A 22,371-nucleotide genomic window follows, 5' to 3' on the forward strand; every position below is an offset into this window, starting at 1 on the left:
CTCAGGCCCAAGTTCAACAACATAAATACCTACAACGTTCGTATTTCTAAAATAACTGTTTTCTTCGAAAATTCAACGTGAAAATTATAAATAAACAATAGTTTTAAGAAAACTAATGTTTAAATTATATAAAATTGTCTATTTTATTAACCGACTTCCCAAAAAGGAGGAGGTTCTCAATTCGTCGGGATCTTTTTTTTTTTTTTTTATTTTTTATGTATGTTCACCGATTACTCAGAGACGCTTCGACCGATTTGCAAAATTTTTTTTTTGTTTGATAGGGTTTACCTCCCAGGTGGTCCCATAGTCACCAGGTCAGGATCTGATGATGGAAACCCTGAGAAATCGAGGGCAACTTTCGAAAATCGTAGGCATACGTAGGGTAAAAACTTGACACTAAGGCGCATGTCTGATAACACTATGCAATGGTGAAGGCTTGGAGCTGACCTGATGATGAAGACCAGAGAAGGTCGAGGGAACTTGAACAATGAATGTGTAAAAAACTACCTCGTGTTTGGGCTTATTTTGTTCGTATTGACGAGACCTTTGCAACAGTGAAGGTTTGAAGCTGACCTGATGATGGAGACCAGCGAAGGTCCAGGGAACTCGACAATTGAATATGTAAACTACCTCGTGCTTGGGCTTATATTGTTCGTATTGATGAGAACTTTCCACTGCGGATATGACATGCGGATAGTGACAACTATGCTTGTCACTGAAAAGCTAAAAATAAAAAACTTTTTACAAAAAAATAAAACCGACTCCCAAAAACACTGAAAAGCAAAAAAAAACTATTCTTAGGTGCATCGGCCTAGAAGTCGGTGGCGTTATAAACTTAGTTACATCCATTAGACACCGACTTCTAGGCCGATGCACCTAAGAATAGTTTTTTTTTGCTTTTCAGTGTTTTTGGGAGTCGGTTTTATTTTTTTGTAAAAAGTTTTTTTTGCATTATTTTCGCAAATTACTTCTGAGTTTGCCTTCAATAAATTCTCTAAGTTCTGTACCTCCCCGCTAGATGGCGGTGACGGTACGTTTGAACCTGATTTAGTTAATCCTTATTTCGAAGTGACGATCAGCTCAGACTAGCGCAGGGCGCGAACTTATTTTAAATCTATGGCTGAGACTTTAAATTGAAATTATAATCCGCGAAGAAATCCGTGAATCAATGATAATAGTTTGGTTCCGCAAATTAAACGGCCTATTTCAACGTCGTCGTCAATTTATACGATAGTAAAATTTACAAGAGTAGTAAGAAATAGTACCTACCTACTTAGATAAATAGGTAACAGGATTCTCCACAACCCATTTTTTTTAGTTTTCAAGCAACTGTAACCATAGTTACCTAAAGGAGATTGGGCAAGAATGTATGAAGTTTGGTCCAAATGTCCACCACGAACGAGACCTATATAATTAAATAGTCCACTTAATTTAGAGTAACTTTTACTAAGAAAGTAAAAAAAAAAACAATGCCAAAAAAAAGTTATAGCCAAAAATGTATTCTTAATTTTCGGTAGTTTTTGTATGTTGTCATTATTATTTTTTATTTTATTCCACTTTCATTTCCGCACTTTATCTAAAACTAAGATGAGTAAGACACATTTGCATATAAACCCATATTTATTTGCCCGATGGATGTACGAATCACGAACCAATTGAGGTGCCAGAAGTGCTTGAATATACTCAGCGGTGCCTGGATCTAAGATAGTTCGAAGTAACTGGTGGTGTCTTCTCTCTAATAATGAACAATTCTATTTTGTCAGAAGTTACAGAAAGTACGAAAATCGAACATCACGAAAAGTAATTGAAAAAATTAAATTGAAAAAATCTATAAAATGTTTTATTTTATTTTGCTATAACTTTTTTCTGGCATTATATTTTTTTTTACTTTCATAACAAAATATGTTCTATATTTAACGGGCTATCTAGCCATATAGGTCTCGTTCGTGGTGGACATTTGGACCGGAATCGCCCATTGTCCTTTCGCGCTTCATTTTCACTAGGTTCCGACCTACCTACTTAATATGCATGTCAGTTGTCATACGTACTACAGTGTCATTTTATTGCTTCCACGAGGCGAGATCGTTCACAGTACAGTGCAGCTCCATTGTGGACGTGAATGTCGAGGGTGAGCCATTGCCGGGCGCAATTTATAAATCGAAATAACTCGAATGAATAACCAACGCAATTAAAGTATTGTCTACCGCGAACAACAAAAAACGTGTCGGACGTGTCTTTTATTATTAGGAAATCGTTTTTTTTTCTACCAATATACCTAAAGAAACATACCTACTAATGTATCATTACAACCAATATACACATCCCTTCTTGGTTGCCTCGGGGGTAAAAATGTACCTCCTAATAAGATGTCTCATCAACAAGATGCTATTAATAAACTTACATAGGTATGTAGTTACAAATACATAGATCCCTTTTTCACGGAAGACCCAATTAGCAAACATCCATATACATAATACTAGCTTCTGCCAGCGGTTTCACCCGCATCCCGTGGGAACTACTTCCCGTACCGGGATAAAAAGTTGCCTATAGCCTTCCTCGATAAATGGGCTATCTAACACTGAAAGAAATTTTCAAATCGGACCAGTAGTTCCTGAGATTAGCGCGTTCAAACAAACAAACAAACAAACAAACTCTTCAGCTTTATAATATTAGTATAGATTAGAAAGGTACACTAAGTACTCAGAATTGCAACATAATCAATATTCGCATAAAAGACAGACAGTAATAAACTAGAAGATAATTAATTAATCCTCCCCATATTGATAAGGTTTTCTAATTAAAAAGGGGATTACGTACTGGCTTATTACAGCGCGCGTAATCTCTCTCGTGTGGACTTCAGTGAGATGTTATGATATGAAAATTAGAACTGTGACATGTGTGTTTATCATTTCATAGTAAATAAAAGCTGGAAGTACTCTCTCTGGAAGTAGTAGGTAGTAGATCTCTATTAAATAGCACCATAGATAGACAGAATATTCGTCTATTTAGTATTCAATTCTGTTAATCTCCAGTTGTCTTATACTTACATGTCTTTTTAAGTAAGTAATGCACTACCATGTTTTCTCTGCATCACCTTAAGGTTGACTAGAGAGAATGCCCATGGTATTGAGTCCGCTTTTGTAATTGTTTTATTGCATAAAGTTAAATAAATAAAAATATTGGGGACGGTCGTAAATCACTGATCTTAACAACATACACACCTAACTACGGGCTTCTATTGTGTGAGTACGCTAATGTAACACAATTTCTTTAAGATTATAATCGTATATGATCGGTAAAAGCAACAAAAAGATAAGATGAGGATAATCATTGATAAGACAAATACCTAAGGTTTTGAAAACTGCTAAAAAAAAAAAACAGCACGGGAACATTGTTGATTCTTATTGGATGCCAAATTGGGACGATAAAATCTACACACGTTATTGTCATCTCCAAATCGTTCTGTTAGATTACTAGGAACACAGGTATTTCTACTTTAAGTATAAGCCTCTGATATTTCATTATGATGAAAAGTACAAAGACCAGAGTGGCGAAAGCTCCAGTGTAATCATATATGCAGTAACCATTTACGTACAAAAAATCCAGCCTAACTCGATAGCCAACTACCTAAGACGATTTTTAATTGCACAAAAGAAAACACAAGCCAAATCGGTGACAGCCAGTAACAGCGGTTTATCTATTCATAAACGAATCCTACTTATGATAAAAGAATCCTTCTTTTTATTACGTAGATAAATAAAGTGAGAATTAAGAATTGAGACAGAAAATGAGAGATAAACTTACGATTGTATAACCGGGTAGTTTTTTTCTCCTCGACACAACCGTAGCTGGAACTTCGCACCGCACCGCATCCTCCGGTTTAATGTTTTCAAACTTTGCTTTCAATCTTGCAACCTCCTTGCCCCTGGAAGAAAAAACAATTTTGGGCAACAAGGGCTACAAAAAGTTTTGAATACCTACAGTGATGGCTTAAATTATTTCACGATAAATCGCATAGTGTATCGTGATTTTGCTGATTTCTTCCAGTTAAAACTGTCTTTAAACATTTGAGAATTATGTAAAAGTAGACAAGACCTATTTTTCAGAAGATCCTTTGTTATCGACGACGGTCGCCTAGTTCAGCTTGAAGGGTCAAAATATTAACAAAAAATCGGAAAACAGTTCGTTTGTATAAAAATACAGCAATTAGACACACAGATGAATTCAATGGTAAATCTGTTTCAACAAAAACGAGAAATAAATATTTATTGTATTTAACTGCACGAATCTCTCTAAATCAATAAAATATAGTAACTGGTAATAAATACTTGGCAATACTGCATGCCATAATGCCTGAGTTCTGTAGTGCATAAAAAAAAAGAATCACAGTTTCCCCGTACACCGATCGATTCAGCCCCTCCGAGCCCGGAAACGCATTACACACGTCAATACAGCCATTAATTTAATTGTTTTATTGCACAAAACAAAACAATTAATACAATTTACATTTTAATACAATTAAACCCATCCTTACTTTTTAACCGCCAGTACGAATTGAAAACAAAGAAAGATACGAATATGTTTTAAAATAATACAAATTTTCAAACAAAACAACTAAATTCCAATTTTGAATAAAACGCACCTACCTGATTCGCGAATAATATGTTCTTGCCAGCATCATTTTTCTCAATAATACAATTAGAACCGTCGCAATAATTTAATTTCGAAACACGAACGTTAACGTAAACTTTGCATACGACGTCCATGCCTGCAAGCCCTTATCAACTGAATATCTCACTGCGCAGGTTTTCATGCATTTAAGCAGTCTATGACAGATAGTCTATTATATTCGTGATATTGACGCCGAAACTTCATATTTATGTACCAAATAACCACCTGTTTGAATGCACGATGTTTACAGTCTAAAAAGTATTTTCTACACATATTTACATTTTACAGGTAGGTTTCTTGTTTCTTCTAATATCGTTGGTTTTAAATTGCAGTAAAAATACTGGATTTTAGTGTTTGCAGATTTTGAAGAATACGAAATCAAAAATCGATTCATATTGGTAATATTGGTGCAACCCTTTCTTTGTCAGCGGGGGCCTGTAGGATAGCCATTTATAAAAATCTGAAACGCCTGATTTACCTATGAATACCTAGTGAAACATTCTACTGAAAATAATCACAGTAAATAGCTAGAAGTTTTCAAAAAAATTTGAATACCTACTTACTTATTTATATTTTGTATTACGTTTATAGTTTGTTTGCTTGTTATTTATCATTTTATTTGGCTCCTGCCTGCCCGTATCCCATTTTTATTTGAGGTCGGTGCAATAACATTCTTTTTAGCCGTTTCGAGTTTAAACCTTCCATCATTTCATAAGCTTACTCGCACACTATACAGTCGACCGACTGTTGCCCCGTTGTTTTTTTTTTTATCATGAATTCAATCAAAGTTTTTAGTCGATCTGGTACTGAACGAATACCTGATCGTTGCTCATATCCATTCATGCTCATACTGATATATGAGCCCAAAACCAACCTTAATTTTGTAGTGTGAGCGTATTACTAGTCGTCCCCTGCCTCGTTCATGTTCAAAACCAGAACATGATCCTTATTACGCATCTTGAGCCCATTTTTAACACCGTTTTTTGAATACATATGTTTAATTACTGGAAAAATGTGTGATTTGTGGCAGCACTGGAATCTCGGCCTATAACAAAAGTATTCCAAAATGTTAATAAATAAGACATTTTCCTTCTCGTGAAACCTAACTGTTCTTCATAAAATTGCCTAACCATCATTTCTTAAGGATCGATCGATAAATTGAGCCGTAATAAGTTTGACCTGGCAATTTTACTAGGCTTCTCTCCTCTCTCTACAAGAGAATAATTAATAATAAGGTACCTTTTTGTGTTTAAAACTCCCTGGTTAATTATTTTCAAAGAATTGACTAAGATCATATTATCAATATTGTCTAATTGAATTATTGTGGATCTCCGATCGCCCTATTATTGACTAGCTACGCTTGATGCGATCAGTCCTTGGATGGGTTACCGTGTAAGAACCTCATCAAGATAATATATTAGATATTCGATGTTTTGGAAGATCAAGAATTTAGGAGGCCAGTTAGGAAATTTCTTCATGCTGGAAGATATAATATAGATTTTTGGATAGTTAGCTAAGTAGTAAATTTTCTTCAAAGCGTTTTGGTGATCACAAAATCACAACTAAGTAGGTATTTAATAAGTGCAACAAAGCTTAGGTACTTATTTACTTAATCAGTATTCATTTTTGTAAAGTTTTTCTGTTAAAAAAAAACTTTCACTTAACTTTGACTTTTCATAAACCTACTAAGGAAGTAGGTAATAAAAAATATCTCCTACACGTTAAAACTAACTAGGCACGTACAGACTTATAACATGCGTTTAATACATGCTTCTCCATAAATTCCTCGGAATGAGGTTTAAACGCCGCAGGTGGTGATTCCATAATCGCGTGGGTGCAAGCTACAGCTAGTTTCATAAAGCCCACCTTAACCTTTAGGGCTATTTCAGACTAGCGCATTTTTCCGCACGGATGGGCTTGTTTCATTTATCATAGGAAGTATAGGAACGTACACACGTACTTGCAGTATTTACATCCTACCTCTAGAGGCAGGGTCCCCATATAGGTTTATTTGGATTATATTCGCTCGCTAAAATCTGCAAGGGTGAGTGCAGTAATACAAGCGTCAAAAGCGCCGTTAATCCTACTAGTCCTACTTGCTACTAACATTTTTTGCTAGTGTGAAGCTAGTCTCAACATAGTGTAAAACGAAGTCGCTTTCTCTGTACATACACCTATCCATAAGTCTGCTTAAATCTTTAAAACTACGGATTGTGATGCGGTTTTTTTTATTGATATTGTGATGCGGTATTTAAGAGGAAGGTTTATAATAACATCCAGCACCCGTGCTAAGCCGAGGCGGGAGACTAGTACTTGATAATTAATTAAAAAATGATATTAAGAAGATTCATGTTTTTTTTTTCACAATCCTCAACATTTGCAGTTTAAAAAGTATGTTTGCTTATCGCCTCCGTCGACTAGCATAAAACTCGGAAACGAAACAAGATTTGAATTTTGCACAGTTATTGGTTTTTGCAAAAAATGTCTTCAAATTCTAGCCGTGATAAGAATTTTTAACAAGTGTGAGTCGGACTCGCGCACGATGGTTTCCGTACTATTATTTATAAAACGTTCCATAATTATAATACATTCCATGTTCTGTGAATATTTCAAGCATCTACCTGTTGCAACAGAAATACATCATCTGGTAAAATTTCAACTCTCTAACTCACGGTATCATGAGATATGGCTTGGTGACTGACGGACGGACAGAGGAGCGAAAACAATATGGTCCCGTTTTACCCTTTGGGTACGGAACCCTAAAAACGACGTCGTCTGATATATTTTACTACTTCACAAAATGCAAATGATATAATCTGTTGCCATTCCAATCTAAGGCGAGGTACGTCAAAATGAAGATTTGGCACGAAGGCTAGAAGGCCATGCCATTAAAAATTTAAAAAAAAGGCGAGGTACGATGCACCTACATATATCGCAATATTACAGAATGTATAAAATCGAAAACCGATAATAATTATTATTTAAATAGAGTGTAGGCCTTTTAATTATTTTTAGTAGTACCTAGGTGTATTGAAAAACGTCGTTAGTCAAACTTACCACACTGGTATCAAAATGTGCTATTTTAGTTTAATTTATCGACGAAGACGGACTCGGCGGAAAACCTCATCAATATAATAGTAATACCTATGTAGTGAAGGAAAAAGAATCTGAATTACCTATACTAATTCCTAGGAAACATATTTTTGTTCGAAAGGTTCAAAAATAACTAAACCGATTTGAAAAAAAAAAGTGTGAAAGAGTGGCTATAGGAAAGCCACACTCTTTCCGAGTGCTATAGGCTATACTTTATCCCGGTACAGGCGCAGTTCCCACGGGGCGCGGGTGAAACCGCAGGAAAACCGGTAGTATTTAATAAAATAGGTATGTAGGTATTTACCATTGCCCACGCGTTTGACATAAAATACATATCTTTCCAACTTTATACATATGTGTTATATAAGTGGATATTATTCGTAGAAGTGGGCGTTACAGAATGAAGCCGAATAAAATGAAAGTTTTGATACCTGTTGCGGCAATGTTTTTCAGGAAATTCTGATAAGTCGAAATATTTCTATTTGTACCATTTAATGGTTTCAACAAGCTATTTCATGCATGATAGTTATTGGTCCATTAAAATTGATTGATTTTATTACACGCGCTGTTAATTTAAAGTCCAGTCATTTAGACATGAAAATAATGGTTGAATTACTGGAATTCCACGCAACCGTTTGGTGGATACGTCGGGTTAACCAATTTAATAATGTTAATTGATAGACTAGCTTTATCGTATTGCCATTTTTGGAAGCAAAAGGAGGCAAACATAAGATGACCCCTCTCGCTGCGTCCACAGCGGAGTGTCAAGACTTTTGTTTTCACTTTTGTTTCTTCTGAAGCTCTCGGTAACGTTTTCGAACAATCCCAAAGCATCGTCATGTCATCGCGCACCGCCTGTGAACACAATAAGTTCTTACCTACTTTGTTGTTAAAATTATCGGTTTATCAGTAGTTATGCCAATTCCCTATCACACTTGACTAAATCACAAAGCTGCAAAGACTTCAGCGTCAGATATTCCTAAGTTCATTGACAAAGAACTTCGCGGCTGGCTTTACAGTTCCCGCGAATGCAATTAAACTTGGTGAACTTTTGAACACCACTAAGCTTATTAATTCTTCTATAACGAGGAAATGTCATCCTCTGGTCGGTTTCAATTACGTGATTGGCTGGCACGCCGCTCCAGAGCACGAGCGTACTTAAGCACCTACCAATTATGCACACAAGCTAGCAAGAGCACTCTTATTGGCATACTGAATTTAGTGCCAACTTTCTGAAATATGTTTTGAGTTTTGCCTGTCAATTTGCAGTAGTTTTGTAACGGCCAGTGTGGTAGAACTGATTTAATGTAGTATTAAAGATGTAAGAATATTTAAAAATATGCTATTCTATTTTTTATATAGATTTCTATGTTTATTATGTATTTTAATTTTATTCATATATTTTATTCATATTTAATAACTTTTACATATCATTTAATTCGGTACGAAGTTTTGACAGCTAGTCACTCCGTAAAACTTACCAACATTAATTTCGAGACCACTATGGATGTCTTTTCAATTAAAACAGTCAACCCAATCTAGATTATAGCAAATAAACCCCATCACGGGTTTCTACATAATACAATATGTTAATTTCAATGTTGGTTAGGATACAGTTCATTCAAGTAGAAACGCCTGATAATAATAGTCCTTTAGTCGACTCTTTTGTTCGGCTGTTCTGATTTTATGTTCACTGCCTATGTAGGTATGTCGCTTAGAAATATAAATTATTTCCATATTAAATAGTGTCGTCGTTTCAGCCGAAAGACGTCCTGGACACTACTGCTGTACTGCTGGACAAAGGAGGACTCTGAGGATCGCGCCTTTGTCAGTTAAATAGTTGGCTGCATTATTATTATTCGAAAAACGAAACAAGGTATTCCCAAAAATATATTAAGTTAGTAAAGCTCAGTTTTCAGTTTCACCAAAAATATATTTACCGAATTTAAAATTCACGAAGTAAACTAGAATAAATTAAAAATAGAGCGCATCTAAATATCGTCGGTTAGTGGCGATGCTTAAATGGCTGTTAAACTTTAGTGTCTGACCTGTTTTCAAGTTTGGTGTAAAAGCATTTATATTGGGACGTGTGCTGCAACGAGCCAGTTTTAGCTGTCGAACCAACACTGACTTACACTCACCCCGCAACTAAAGTTACAAAATAGTTTTTAATCTTTGAATCGCTGTAAAAGAAATGTACCACGATCAAATAAATCGAATAAATAATAAAAACCAATTTTAAATAAAGCAGTATCGGCAGTTTGAAATGGATAAATTCTACAACTATTGAGTTGTAGAATTTATCCATTACAAATTGGACAAACAGATAAAAATAATATTTTTTTTTCTTTATAATATTAGTCTAGAAGTATAGATAAGTGCCGTTATATAATAACATCTTTCAGTAAGTTAATACCCAGCTCTAGATCCACATTGAAGTAATAGTGGCTTATCTTCGCGGACGCCCTTAACAAACGGGGCTGGCCTCGACGCTTAAACGTGCTCGCCAGACTGCAAACGATGTATCAATACCTACCCTTGCATCTATCATTTTGTATACTTAACGGCAATATCGATAAGTTATTCTATATTACCTACCTTTAGGTGAGTATTTATACGAATATAATAAAGAGAAAACATTTTTATTGTACCCTAAAAGCTCGGAATGTATTGGTCCGATTTGAAAACATCTTTCACTGTTGAGAAGCAAAACTATCCCCGAGTATCATAGGCTATATTTTGTTTAGTTGTTAGCCGGGCGCGAGAGGAATTTCTACCTGAAAGTGGATGAAACCGCCGGGAAACAGCCAGCATATCATAAAGCTATTCAGGTGAATGTGAATAAATAAGATTTTTTTTGAAATGCCAGGGTGCTCAAATTCCTCATCTTTTAGAACACAAAGAAAAATAAAGGATACTTAAGCGATTCTACTACGCCAATAGAATTAGGTACATCTGCAATACATTATTCAAAATAATAAAACTTAGAATTTCCATTGAGTTGGACAGAACGCTCCCGGCAGAGTTCTCAAGGTAAAACTCTCAAGTCAAATATCGGTCGAAGTTTATAAGTAAACTCTTCGAATATTTGCAATGTGAATAATATGAATAGACAAGTGTATTCTAACAACGAAACTCTTTAGGAATGTAGTTTAGAAACGTTTGGAATGAATGATGTTACTAGGTTCTGCGGGAATTTAAAATTAATTAATTTTATACTTTAAATATTCCCAAGCTCATCATTGGTATCATTTCGCCTAATTTCACAGATCGTCATTTAGATATCCATTTTCTCAGGGATTGTTTTGCTGCTATGAACATTTATGTCCAACAGTTTATCAACACTGAGTGCCAAAAAAATTAATAATAGAGGTATGAATATGAAAGTGTTAAATTTTTTTCAAATCAAATCTGGCCCATTCATTGACTCTGAATAAGCTTAGTATGAAAGCTCACATTTGGTATCCAACGCCCTAATATAATAGCCTGCGATATGATTACGGCGATTGCTACCATTTGCTGTAAAGAAGTTATACATGGGATGCCGCCAAGGTGCCAAGTCTTGCAATAATATTGCTTGCCACTGATAAATCAAAACAAGCATATCAAAATGAGATAAAGACAAGCTTAAGATCCTTGCCGCGGTTGATAAAACAACTGATAACTTTAAAACATCTGAGCGGATTGAAATGAAAAATGTCTATCATAGAATTACCTGTACAATAGAATTACCTACAGCTAGAAAACCAGTTTTTCATCTAAACAAACTGCATCCCCATCGATTAATCCGTAGGTATAGAAAAGAGCTAGGGTGCCACACAAACACCTATAGCCGTCAAAATAACACTCCTTTTTTGCTCCAGGGGTTAAAAAGAGGGCTCGCAACAGGTAAGATTTATTTGATTTATTTTCATGATTACGTCACTAACTTAGATTTCAGACTACGTATATAAGGCAGTTCTTTATACATTATGGTTTTGTTTTTTTAAGTCCTGTTAAGTATTGCAACTTGAAGTTTTACACATGTTGCTTCTTTTATTAAAGTTCTTACTTGTAAGCCACATTCAATACATACAATCAACATGCCTGAAAGAAAAGGCGGACATATAAGAGACACCCTGAAAATAAAATTCTTCTACGGGACAGCATGGCCTTGCAATCCCTTCGAGTAGCGGCTCTAATATTCTCTATCAGGGGCGCCACAAAGAATTCGTAGAAGTCTTTGTGGCGCGATATACAAAAGATATTCTAACAAAGGAGGCGAACGTGCTGACGGCCAAAGTATATTTAAAAGCCAAGAGGCTGGCTAACAATGAAAGTTCATTCATATCGTCTATACGCCACTATTCGTAGGACATATTAAAACTAAAAGGACGAATAGTTAGCAAGGAGGTTGATACCTACGAAGTATATGAGCTGGTTGTTAGGAAGCACCCACCTGTTGGTAGGCGGAGGCTAAATTCAATAGACTTAACCATCCCACTGTAAATTCAATCAATTCATGATTTATGAATGGTTTAATTTTGCAGTTCTTTGTAGTTGTAAAATATTTGATAGTCTATTAGTTCACATCAGTTTTCTAAGAGTATGGATCTATTAAGATTTGTTACAAATGTACTCAAGGTTTTGTAGTTATATTTTTAATTATGAAGATGCAGAGCTATAAAAAAAATTATCAAACCTATAGATTTTAAGCCTGGGACGTACTACACCTGTAATCGTTAATTTAAACTTGTATTTATCATGAAAAGTGAGCTGAAAAAGTTGAACGCCATAAACTTTATAACCGCCGGTGGATCTAACACGAAAGAAATGACTGACCAGTTTGAAAACCTCTACCATATGTATAGGGAGTAGCTGGACGAGATAAACGTGGCGATAATAACGTTGATAAAGTAGACATTTACATTTATGATAAGTATTTACGTCATGAACGCATCCGAAGGCGACATGCCGTTAAAATTTAAACTACAACTACAGTGATCGGCATTAACAGGTGAAAAGTTTTAGAAATAGACTCTATTGCAAGCAGCACACGAATTGTAATTGAAAAGGATAACACGAGATAGGGTGCACAATGTCAAAGTGGGTGGTTCTACAAGGTACTAAGTTGTCGTCGGGAGCGCTCAAGTTGCGGCGTTTTGTTCGTGGTGATAAGAAGTTTTGATGTGGGCGGGGTATCGATCGGCGCCGAGCGAGTGCGCGCCCAGTCCTGCTGGCAGTAAACAGAAAGCACGCTGCCAGCCAGCATTATCAGTAGAGCGGTGACGCGGGATGCACACGGTCATCGCGCTGCTGCTGGCCGCGGCCGCGGCGTGCGCCCTCCCTCGCCCCATGGGTAAGTCATCACTCAATGTCAGCTCCAAATAATCCATTACTACTCCACACAACACATTTATTATTCTACTGCCGCTGATAAGCATTTCCCGTACCCATCATTGTGATTGCGAATTTTTTAAACATTGTGCTTAGCGGAATAATGACAACAGCATAAGTGTTTAATCAGCAGATGGAATGTAATGCTTTGTAGCTAATGTACTGCAGATAGGTGATGAAACCGCTCCCAAACACCTGTTACATGTTGCGCTCTTTTGCATTCTCGAAATATTTTTGGGTGAATACCTACTTGTTTAAAATCAGTTTGTAGAAATTATGTGGCACATTAGATACACCTTCATAATTAAAATAATAATTTAATATAATAAAATCAAGTGTGAGATTTATTTAGACAAGAATAAGTTTTTCGCAAACATAAAAAAATATGAAGATTTTCTAATTCTATACAAGATATTGCTTGGTGACTTAAGATTAGATGTATCTAAGCCCTATTAATTTTTAATTGACATTTGTGTTACTGTCTCGTGTAGATTTCCGCAAACTTTACGGAACATTAGCAGTGCCTAGCTTTATGAATATTCATTAAGCAAATTATAGGATAGTCATAGAATTCATATATCTTCCTTTAATTAATATAATAAAAATACATGCAATGATGTCCGACGGCTATCCACAATCAATGATACTTACATCATTCATTACACAATTTTCAAACACAAAACATCACTTTCAAAATACAGTTAAGAGCTTGCTACACTTATTTTTAATTAATTTATATTTGTTGATAAGCTATTTAATCGATTTTCATAATAACTTATTCCCATATGAGTAATAAACTAAGTCACTAGTACAAAAATAAACGTATGAGTTTGTCATAAAAAATATAGTCATTTTTCTAATCCAAACTATAATATTTAAATGATTCGAGTGTTCTTACCACTTAATTCACTGTAAGAGTAAATGATTAGAAAAATACTAAATAAGTCCCGCGTTTACACAAGTAATATATTATTCTCTTAACTCAATTTCTATCAAATCTGAATCACTCAGAAACCTCATTCTATAAGCAAATGAAACTCTCTTCTATAATATCTTTTTGTATAATTACAAACGTTTGCTTATCCGTTTATCTAGGCCTTTTTTTTTGTTCTTCCTTTTATTTACAAATAACTTTTTTCATAAACTTAATAATGAATATATACACAACTTACAATTAACTAGGTTTTTTAGAGTTTTATTTATATAACACTGGGATCGGATAGGGATCCAATCTTATCCGAATATCTTAACGTAACAGCTGAGACAATTCAGATGAATCTATGCTCTTGAATTGTAATTAAATAAGATTATAATATGGCACATCGGTACAAAGTCGACCAACAGTTAGGTCGATAGTTAGCTGATAGATTATTTTTATGTTCATGGGAAACCCTAGCAATCTTTTTTGTCTTTCTAATTACGTTGTACACCACCATCCATCTCCATACTGATTTATAAGCCCGATCTAACTATCGGCCGACTAAAAGTTTGCAGTGTGTCGCTAAAGGATTATATTTTTTGGCGCGCACGTTAAGTAGAACTTACTCGCGAAGATGTAGGAGAAAGCTACTTAATATTACTAAGGATTAATAAAACCTTTTACGAAATCTTAAAAGCATCTTCGGATAGAGTCTCAATTCTCAAATATCAAATATAATGTGCTTCAGCTTTTGAGTGCTTTTATATCAATAAATGTGTGAAAAATTTCTTAATAATTCATGTACTCCGTATAAAAAACTAGACGCAAAATACAAAACTGTATGTTGATCGCTTCAATTTAAAAGCGAAACTCTTGTCCTTGCACCACTAATTTCTGTCTTCCGTGTGCAAATTCTTCAATCTCCCTATACGTCGAAATCTTCACCTTCACTTTAATTAAAGTGACATACCTACCTAGGTATATCTCGGACGACAGACCCCCTTTCCTTCAACCTTTCTACCTACGATGTTTCTAATGTACCCATCTTGAGGCATCGTCTATTATTTTCCCCTCTTTATACCATGCCGTAGTTGTCTCTTAGTTTCTATTCTGTTTAACACTTCCCCGCTTTCATTTAATACTATTCATCCAACTAATTTCTCGGCATCTCTCTCCAGTATCAGATCTCAAAAGCAATTTTATATCCTATATTTTATATCCCATACAATTTTTGAGACATCCCCCAATTTTTTTACAATCGCCATCAAAAGCTATTATTATTATAAATCTTACTTTTTTCTTATTGTGTCTCATTAACCCCATAGTTCATGAGCCGAGAACGTCTTGAATAGCACTAAGTAAAATTGTGTCATTTTGTGAAAAATACATTTAAAAAATATTTTTTTTTCTTTGAGTGGGGAAATAAAATATCTTACTACGAGTAAAATTTCAAACTTTTAAAATAAAATTGATCTCATAAATGTCACTGCAACCTGAACTATGAAAAAGTATAAGATTCTATTTCAAATAAAAATATTTGTTGTCATCAAGAAAAACACTCAGCCGTCGCATCAAAGTCTCGAGGGAAATACTTTACTTACATATAAAATCGTACCAGTTTTCAATACATTTCCTTTTAAATAAACTAAGAAATATTTTAAAACCTGTTATTGAAGAACCCTTGTAAGTATTAACTATATTTATCAGAAGGTTTATTTGTTGAAAAATTTACCGATAATCTTCGGGGATTTAAAAACATTTAACTTCGAAAAGGATCTCAATTTACAAGTACTTAAGTACTTTTCATATTTCTGTATCGGTTTTTATATTCAGAATTATAAATTGTTAAAAACATAAGCTTTTACAAAAACATTTAAATACGTCAATATTTAAAAATGCATTAAGTCATAAATTATATAAGTATAATTGTATGTAAAGTTATAATTGAAAAATGTAGAGGGGTCGTGTCAGAAATGACCTTTCGAAGAAAGATCATCATATAGTTTTGAGCGAACCTGGGCACAAATGTGACCTTAGTATCCAATGAACAAGCAAATGTCAATCTTCATTTACTTATATAAAACTTAGAAGTTCAACAATCTAACAAACATGTCACCAGAAAGGACATTTGCTTGGGCACTAAACATGTCAGTTGGTAAAAAACTATGAAACATTAATAAATTGAGTAAGTCAAAAAGAAGTCTTCGAAGAAAGAAAGAATCGCGACATTAAAAAAGATTAGAAACAAATGTTGTGTCACATAGGTAGTTCGAGTATTTAAAATATTGTTTTTCCTTTATTTCAATCAATTTTGACACATTGCCATCGGAACACCGTTTCAACTGTCGTAAAATCCTAGACACACTATTCTTGCCAAATTGGCGGCGATTTTATTTTTGAAAAACGCTAACGTTTCTAAAAACATATCCATGTTAAAAGTGTTTCTATAATTAAAAAAGCAAAACTATCTCGTATTTATATTTGTTTGCAAAATGCTTATTATTTGTTTGCAAATCACGTATAAGTTACAAGATACTTACTCGTTTCTCTTCGCTGGGCAATTTAAGTGTAACTCAATAATCACGTCGTTATTTTTCCAAATGATTGGCGCTACTCGAGAACTTGATGCGAACAGTTTCATCCAACTGCATAAACTGCAGCTCAGCAGTGCGCAAACTTATTACTCTGATTGGCACAAATGGAAGCACTCCGCTACCGGGATAAATTACCAGTAAATACGATTTGAGTTTACTGAAACGTTTTCAAGTACTTAAGTCGTCGCCTCGCCTTCACTAATTCCGTTACGCGCCACGTCTCTGACCACCTAGATATAAATATTATCTGCACTCAAGTTCATTCAATTAAGGCGTAATTTTGCTCATAATATTGAGTTCAAATATTTGCGCAGCCAGCGAGTTTATTACTTTCGACATCGGCGTATGTACAGGACGGGTGAAACTTTCTTTAGTGACGTCAGTATCCTAATTTTCTTGTTTACAAGTTGCCCGTGGGGAGCTCATCAAGTACTTCGCTTGGTTTTAATGTCGTCAAGGGTGCAAGTATGAACGCTACAAGCAATAATAAAAGTTCAGAACACTCTGCATGTTAACACGTGTACTATTTGAATACGACCCGTGAATGTAAATTATTGTCGCTCGTAATTTAATCGATGATAACGGGCACGCCCTTCTGCATAACTCTTTTGTCCTACAATAGAATTGAGAACAGTAGGTGACTCGTATAAAATGAGAGACGTAATAAGCTCGTAAGTGAAGCGACTTGTTTCCCGTTGAAGAAACACAATTCTAAGAAACGTCTTCATTTCGTAGCCTCGTGTTGCAAGGACGTGGCGTAGAAGGACTCATATTGTACACAATCTGAAGGGTACGGAATAAAATACCTATACGAGTGTTTTTATTTTTTCTTTAGTGACTTACTTACGCTTATTTTAACTTGAAAAGATGAAAGAATCCTTGTAGCAATCACATAAAGACTTAAGTTACATTGATCTAAAAGTTTCGGCGATTTAAAAATAGAACATTGACGTTTCACCAGTTAAGTCCGTCCACTGTCGGCTTGTTGCTGAAAATCGAAAATAAAGACTCAATAAGTTCTTACTTAAGTACTTTTCTCACTTAAGTATCTTCAAATACCAAAAAGTTAAGTAACAAAAATGTTTGCGAGTTGCAAACATGATGAATTTTATTTTATTTACAAGTACTATTAAATTAGTGTCGGAACATAAATAGGTCAATATTTTGAACTAGCACTTAACGTAACTTTTTATTACGTAGTTAATTATTTTCAACGAACATTTAACTCATTTCAATTTTATCATTTGAATTGCTCTTTTAATGTTAAATAAATATGTTTTATTTGAACTCTCCAATTACTCGGCGTATGTATTTTATTTTCAAACGACATATTTACTCTTTATTAATTGTTTATTTAATTCATTAAAGAAAATCGTGTGCATTTTCGGATTTATAAACGCATATCAAATCAAAAACACTTAAGAACAAAGGCTTCAAGTTATCATTTTGCTTTGGACATGTATTTTCGGAAATCTTATCGCAGTTGTAACATTTCCACTCCGTAATTTCACTCTACTTACCAATAAAAAAACATATGAAAATCTGTACATGTTGTAGCTAATAATTTGCTGCGTGTTGAAACTTTTCTGTATTAATCATAAAAGATATTACATTGTTCGTTACCCATGTCCGTCATCAAAAACAACGTGTAGATAACACCAATTTTCATAACTTTTTTTTATTTATAGCATTAAAATTTGGAAAAAATGCAAATATACCGGTGCATAAATAAAACCTTTCGAAATATTCAAATATTAACAACAAACGATTCCATTATAATTTATCTAAGCCCCAGCCCGCGCTTGAAAATGCTTCAGTTTTTCTAAACGAAAGAAGCTTACTTTAGTACTAAGCTCTCTTTGCAAATGGCTAAAATACACTAAGTAAGAGCCGCGAATAGACTGAGCTTTTTACCTGAAAAAATATATTACCTACGTTTTTATGAACGCAAGTGTACCTGTATTTTATATAAAAGCATTTTGGAAGCAATTGTAGTTAAACGCACATTGTTAAAGTGTGAAAATTCGCAAATTGACTTACAATGTAGTTTGAAACCCCACGCCGCACAATCGACTCGCTGCAATTTTCGTGGAAATCAACGAAAACAAAATAAATCCCGGCTTACATATTTTCGCCATTAAGCCGGCCAATCCTTTAACGTGTCAATTGTAACCAATTATAAAGTTCATTCGACACGTTAACTAACAGAAAGTTTCCATTCACAGTTATATTTGCAATTCCCGACGATGCACTGAAATGGTTAGTTTTTAGTAACTTTCAAGGCCGCCTTAATTAGATTATCTACACTCGTGTTTTACAGCCGTCTGTCGTATATTTTACAACTAGCTGTTGCCCGCAACTTCGTCTGTGTGGGCAATATAGAATCGTCAAAATACTACTTATCCCGTAGGTGCATTCTTTCACGTGACAGTATAATTAGGATTAGCACTTAGCAGTCGCATAGATTCATTGATCAAGGTTGTGTTGTGGATGTGACCATTTATCTAAACAAAAGAAGTAAAGTTTGTGAAGTTGTTCAGCCAATTTGGAAAATTATTACGTATGGTGCGTAAGTAATTTTTACAGGAAACAGCTATAACCTATGTCTACATGCTTTGAGTCTGACAAAGCTGTCATTTGTACATTTTCTGCAGCTGCTGTGACTAATCAGAAGCCAGAAAGTCTTTCAGTCTTACCATGGATATCGTCTTGTGTAGTTGACTGGATTGTAGATAGGTAGTCGCTCCAAGCAAAATATTGGTACTCAAACACCACATTAGTGGAAGATAAGCTAAACTATGTTTATGAAAAAATCCTGATATGAACTCCATCTGTAACTTTAAATGATAATTAATTGTTCCACTAAAGTCATCATTTTTGACATAATGTTCAAAAAATAATTTAGATGGCACCGTTTTAAATTTGGCTGAGAACTATTAATTTTCTTTTCATCAAGGTAATAATTATAGTTGGATTTTGATGTGGCACGGCAAACTGACAAACACTATTGAAATGTCTATCGAAAAATTACACTACGTGTTAAAATATGGTGAATTACGGAAAATACACAACTCCATCATCTGTTGAAATAATAATCCTCTATAAAGAATGTATGGTAATATTGTCATTTACCACCTCGCTCCTTTGACAAATTTGATGTATTTTATTTACCACAGATGGAGCTATTTTAACCTTGGCTAAACAAAATTTTCATATTTTTTTTTCTTCCGAAGTTACTTATAAAGGTGTGATTTTCTGTGTAAAGATTAATAATAGGCCGATCAACTAATATAAGTACAACATTCAAATGTACAGTTTTGACAAATAGATTGCTTGTCGTAATATTTTACATCTTGAATTCACAAAATTAATCATAATCTTTTGATAGAGTGAATCGATTTCGATGAAACAAAAACTAAGTAATACCCCAAGTTACGTAGAATTTTTGTATATAAGCATTGTCTGCGTTTAATTCGTAGATTTTACGTGAATCGCGAACAAACAAACAGACAAAAATGACAAAAATGATGAAAATGGGTTCTGTTAGTTATCCTTTAAAATGCTGGATATTTATTTTGTCAATTTCATCAATGTACAAAAATTACTTTTCTACAGATTTATTATATGTATAGATGTGTCATTTCTGAATAGTGACAGTCTGATTGCAGGTTCTAGGTCAATTATGCAGCTAAAATAATCTATAAAACTAAATTAGGAAAGAAGGCCAGGATATTAGTATATTAGGAACTTATGTAGACAGAACATTATAACATGGTAGGTATCTTATTGTGGTACATAAAGTGTTAAGTACGTACAGGTCAAGCTGTTATTCAGTTGTGGTTTCGTCCACTTCGGACTGAAGGGCCTGGCACGAGTTTTTGCAATACAATTTCGCTTGCGACAATTTAATATGGAAATTTTAATCAGCTTCGGTCGGATTCGGCACAATTTGCTGAAGTTCTGACACCTACTTTCGTGTTCCCGTTTACTATTCGATTTCAGTACGATAATGTGGAAATAAATGAGGGAAAAAGTCGAAAAAGTTTATTGAAAAATATGATTGTGTCATAGAATACTTTCACAATTCGTGTATTTTTACTAGAGATTAGATCATTTATGAATAACAGAATATCAGCATAGTCCCAGTCAATCCTCTATCTAATCTCCACTGCTAAATCGGCCTTCAAATCGACTTTCAAATTGACCTTATGACCTACAACTTGTTAGATCATTTGACCACCTCGTTAGTGGCCGATCCCACACTGAGTTTGCAGGTCTAAAGTTTCCAAGAGCTTATTTCTCGAATATTCCGTTGAATGTTTAGTTTAAAAATGTATTGGACTAACATTTTGTCGAGCAAGGAAACGAGGGCTGTAGGTCCGACGTCTGTTAAAGGTCAGGTGTCACAAGGGTGTCACAAATGCTTTAGGAAATTGAGCGTTGTCTCCTGTTTACCATACGTAAGAAAGAATTACATTAAATTGTTGTAACGGTTATCGTCATTTATTTGGGCAGAAAATAAGTTATATTTGGCAGAATGAGACAAGTATGTATATTATGTGTAATAGACAAACGTAGTGAAAATAAAGTACAAAACTTAAAACGGTGAACCAAAACTAAAAGCTTTTCTAACGTTGAAAGGCTTTTCCATCGGATAGAATTTGTCACAAAATAGCTGGCAAATTTCGTAGCTCTCGACTATAAAATGTTTGACACAAACTGTTGGTCCGATATAATTATAAAATGGCCTAAATATTTGCTTTGCCAACCTGGAAATAGCAAGAATATTTTAAGCTTTGAAACAACGACGCTACTAGCAAATTTTTCATGAAACCTATGGACATTTTAGGAATTTACGCTCGCTTTTTCAACAGTTGGTTTTACACGGTTTTCGTTAAGTGCTACTTGCATTATTAAACAAACTATAGTTCGGCCATTCAGAGAATGCGTTCCTGACACGTCGCGATTGAACTGACGACGTAATAACATTCATTGATTATTGATATAATAATGTTGTTTTAATGCTCCTCAATTGTTAAAACGGTAAACAACCAGCAAAAATATTTTTATCGTAACTGCAACGCCATTGCAAAGTTACGTCGTCAGTTCAATCGCGACGTGTCAGGAACGCATTCTCTGAATGGCCGAACTATAAGCATGAAATAAAAACAATTGATAATCGCGCTAGAGACTGTTTAGTATGCATCTATTGAACTGTCTTTTTTTACAACTCTTCAGTAATAGAGAACCACATTAATCTATGGTGAAATACTTTAGCCATGTACGACTTATACATACCCACAAACAAATAAATACGTACTTCTATAGTTTTGAAAGAAGTTTAGGATAAAGCGCCGATTCTTTACAATTAAGTAACCAAAGTAGTAAATTGATTTGACCAAGTAGACATTGGAGTCTAATTTAGTGCTAAACTTTGGTAATCCTATTTACGACTACTCCATAAATTCATTCATTTTAGTTAGAATATAAGACTTCATTTCTTGGACAGGCACAGAACATGAACAACGTTTACTTACTTACGTAGTAACAAACATGCGTCATACCCACTAATTAATATGCACCCGAGCGATTCTGCAGTACAGCGAGCATTATGTTAATAATAGGTTGTATTACATTTTGTTATAACGTGTACATGACACGAGTATAAATAAATACTCACATAATATGGCCCTAGTGCGTCGACAACATAAACGTCCA

At 34.5% G+C, this 22,371-nt stretch overlaps 1 protein-coding gene across 3 annotated transcripts in view; it reads left to right on the forward strand.

Annotated features, from left to right (window-relative positions):
- Window positions 1-12,977: 12,977 nt before the first annotated feature.
- Window positions 12,978-22,371, forward strand: part of LOC124645221 (protein cab-1) — a 29,081-nt gene continuing 19,687 nt past the window's right edge. For all 3 annotated transcript variants that reach the window (XM_047185005.1, XM_047185007.1, XM_047185006.1), the window contains exon 1: window positions 12,978-13,102. In XM_047185005.1, coding sequence (XP_047040961.1) covers window positions 13,039-13,102 — 64 coding nt within the window. In that variant the 5' untranslated portion in view covers window positions 12,978-13,038. The remainder of the gene's footprint in view (window positions 13,103-22,371) is intronic.

This window comes from Helicoverpa zea, chromosome 31 (assembly GCF_022581195.2).
Source record: "Helicoverpa zea isolate HzStark_Cry1AcR chromosome 31, ilHelZeax1.1, whole genome shotgun sequence".
Lineage (NCBI taxonomy): Eukaryota > Metazoa > Arthropoda > Insecta > Lepidoptera > Noctuidae > Helicoverpa > Helicoverpa zea.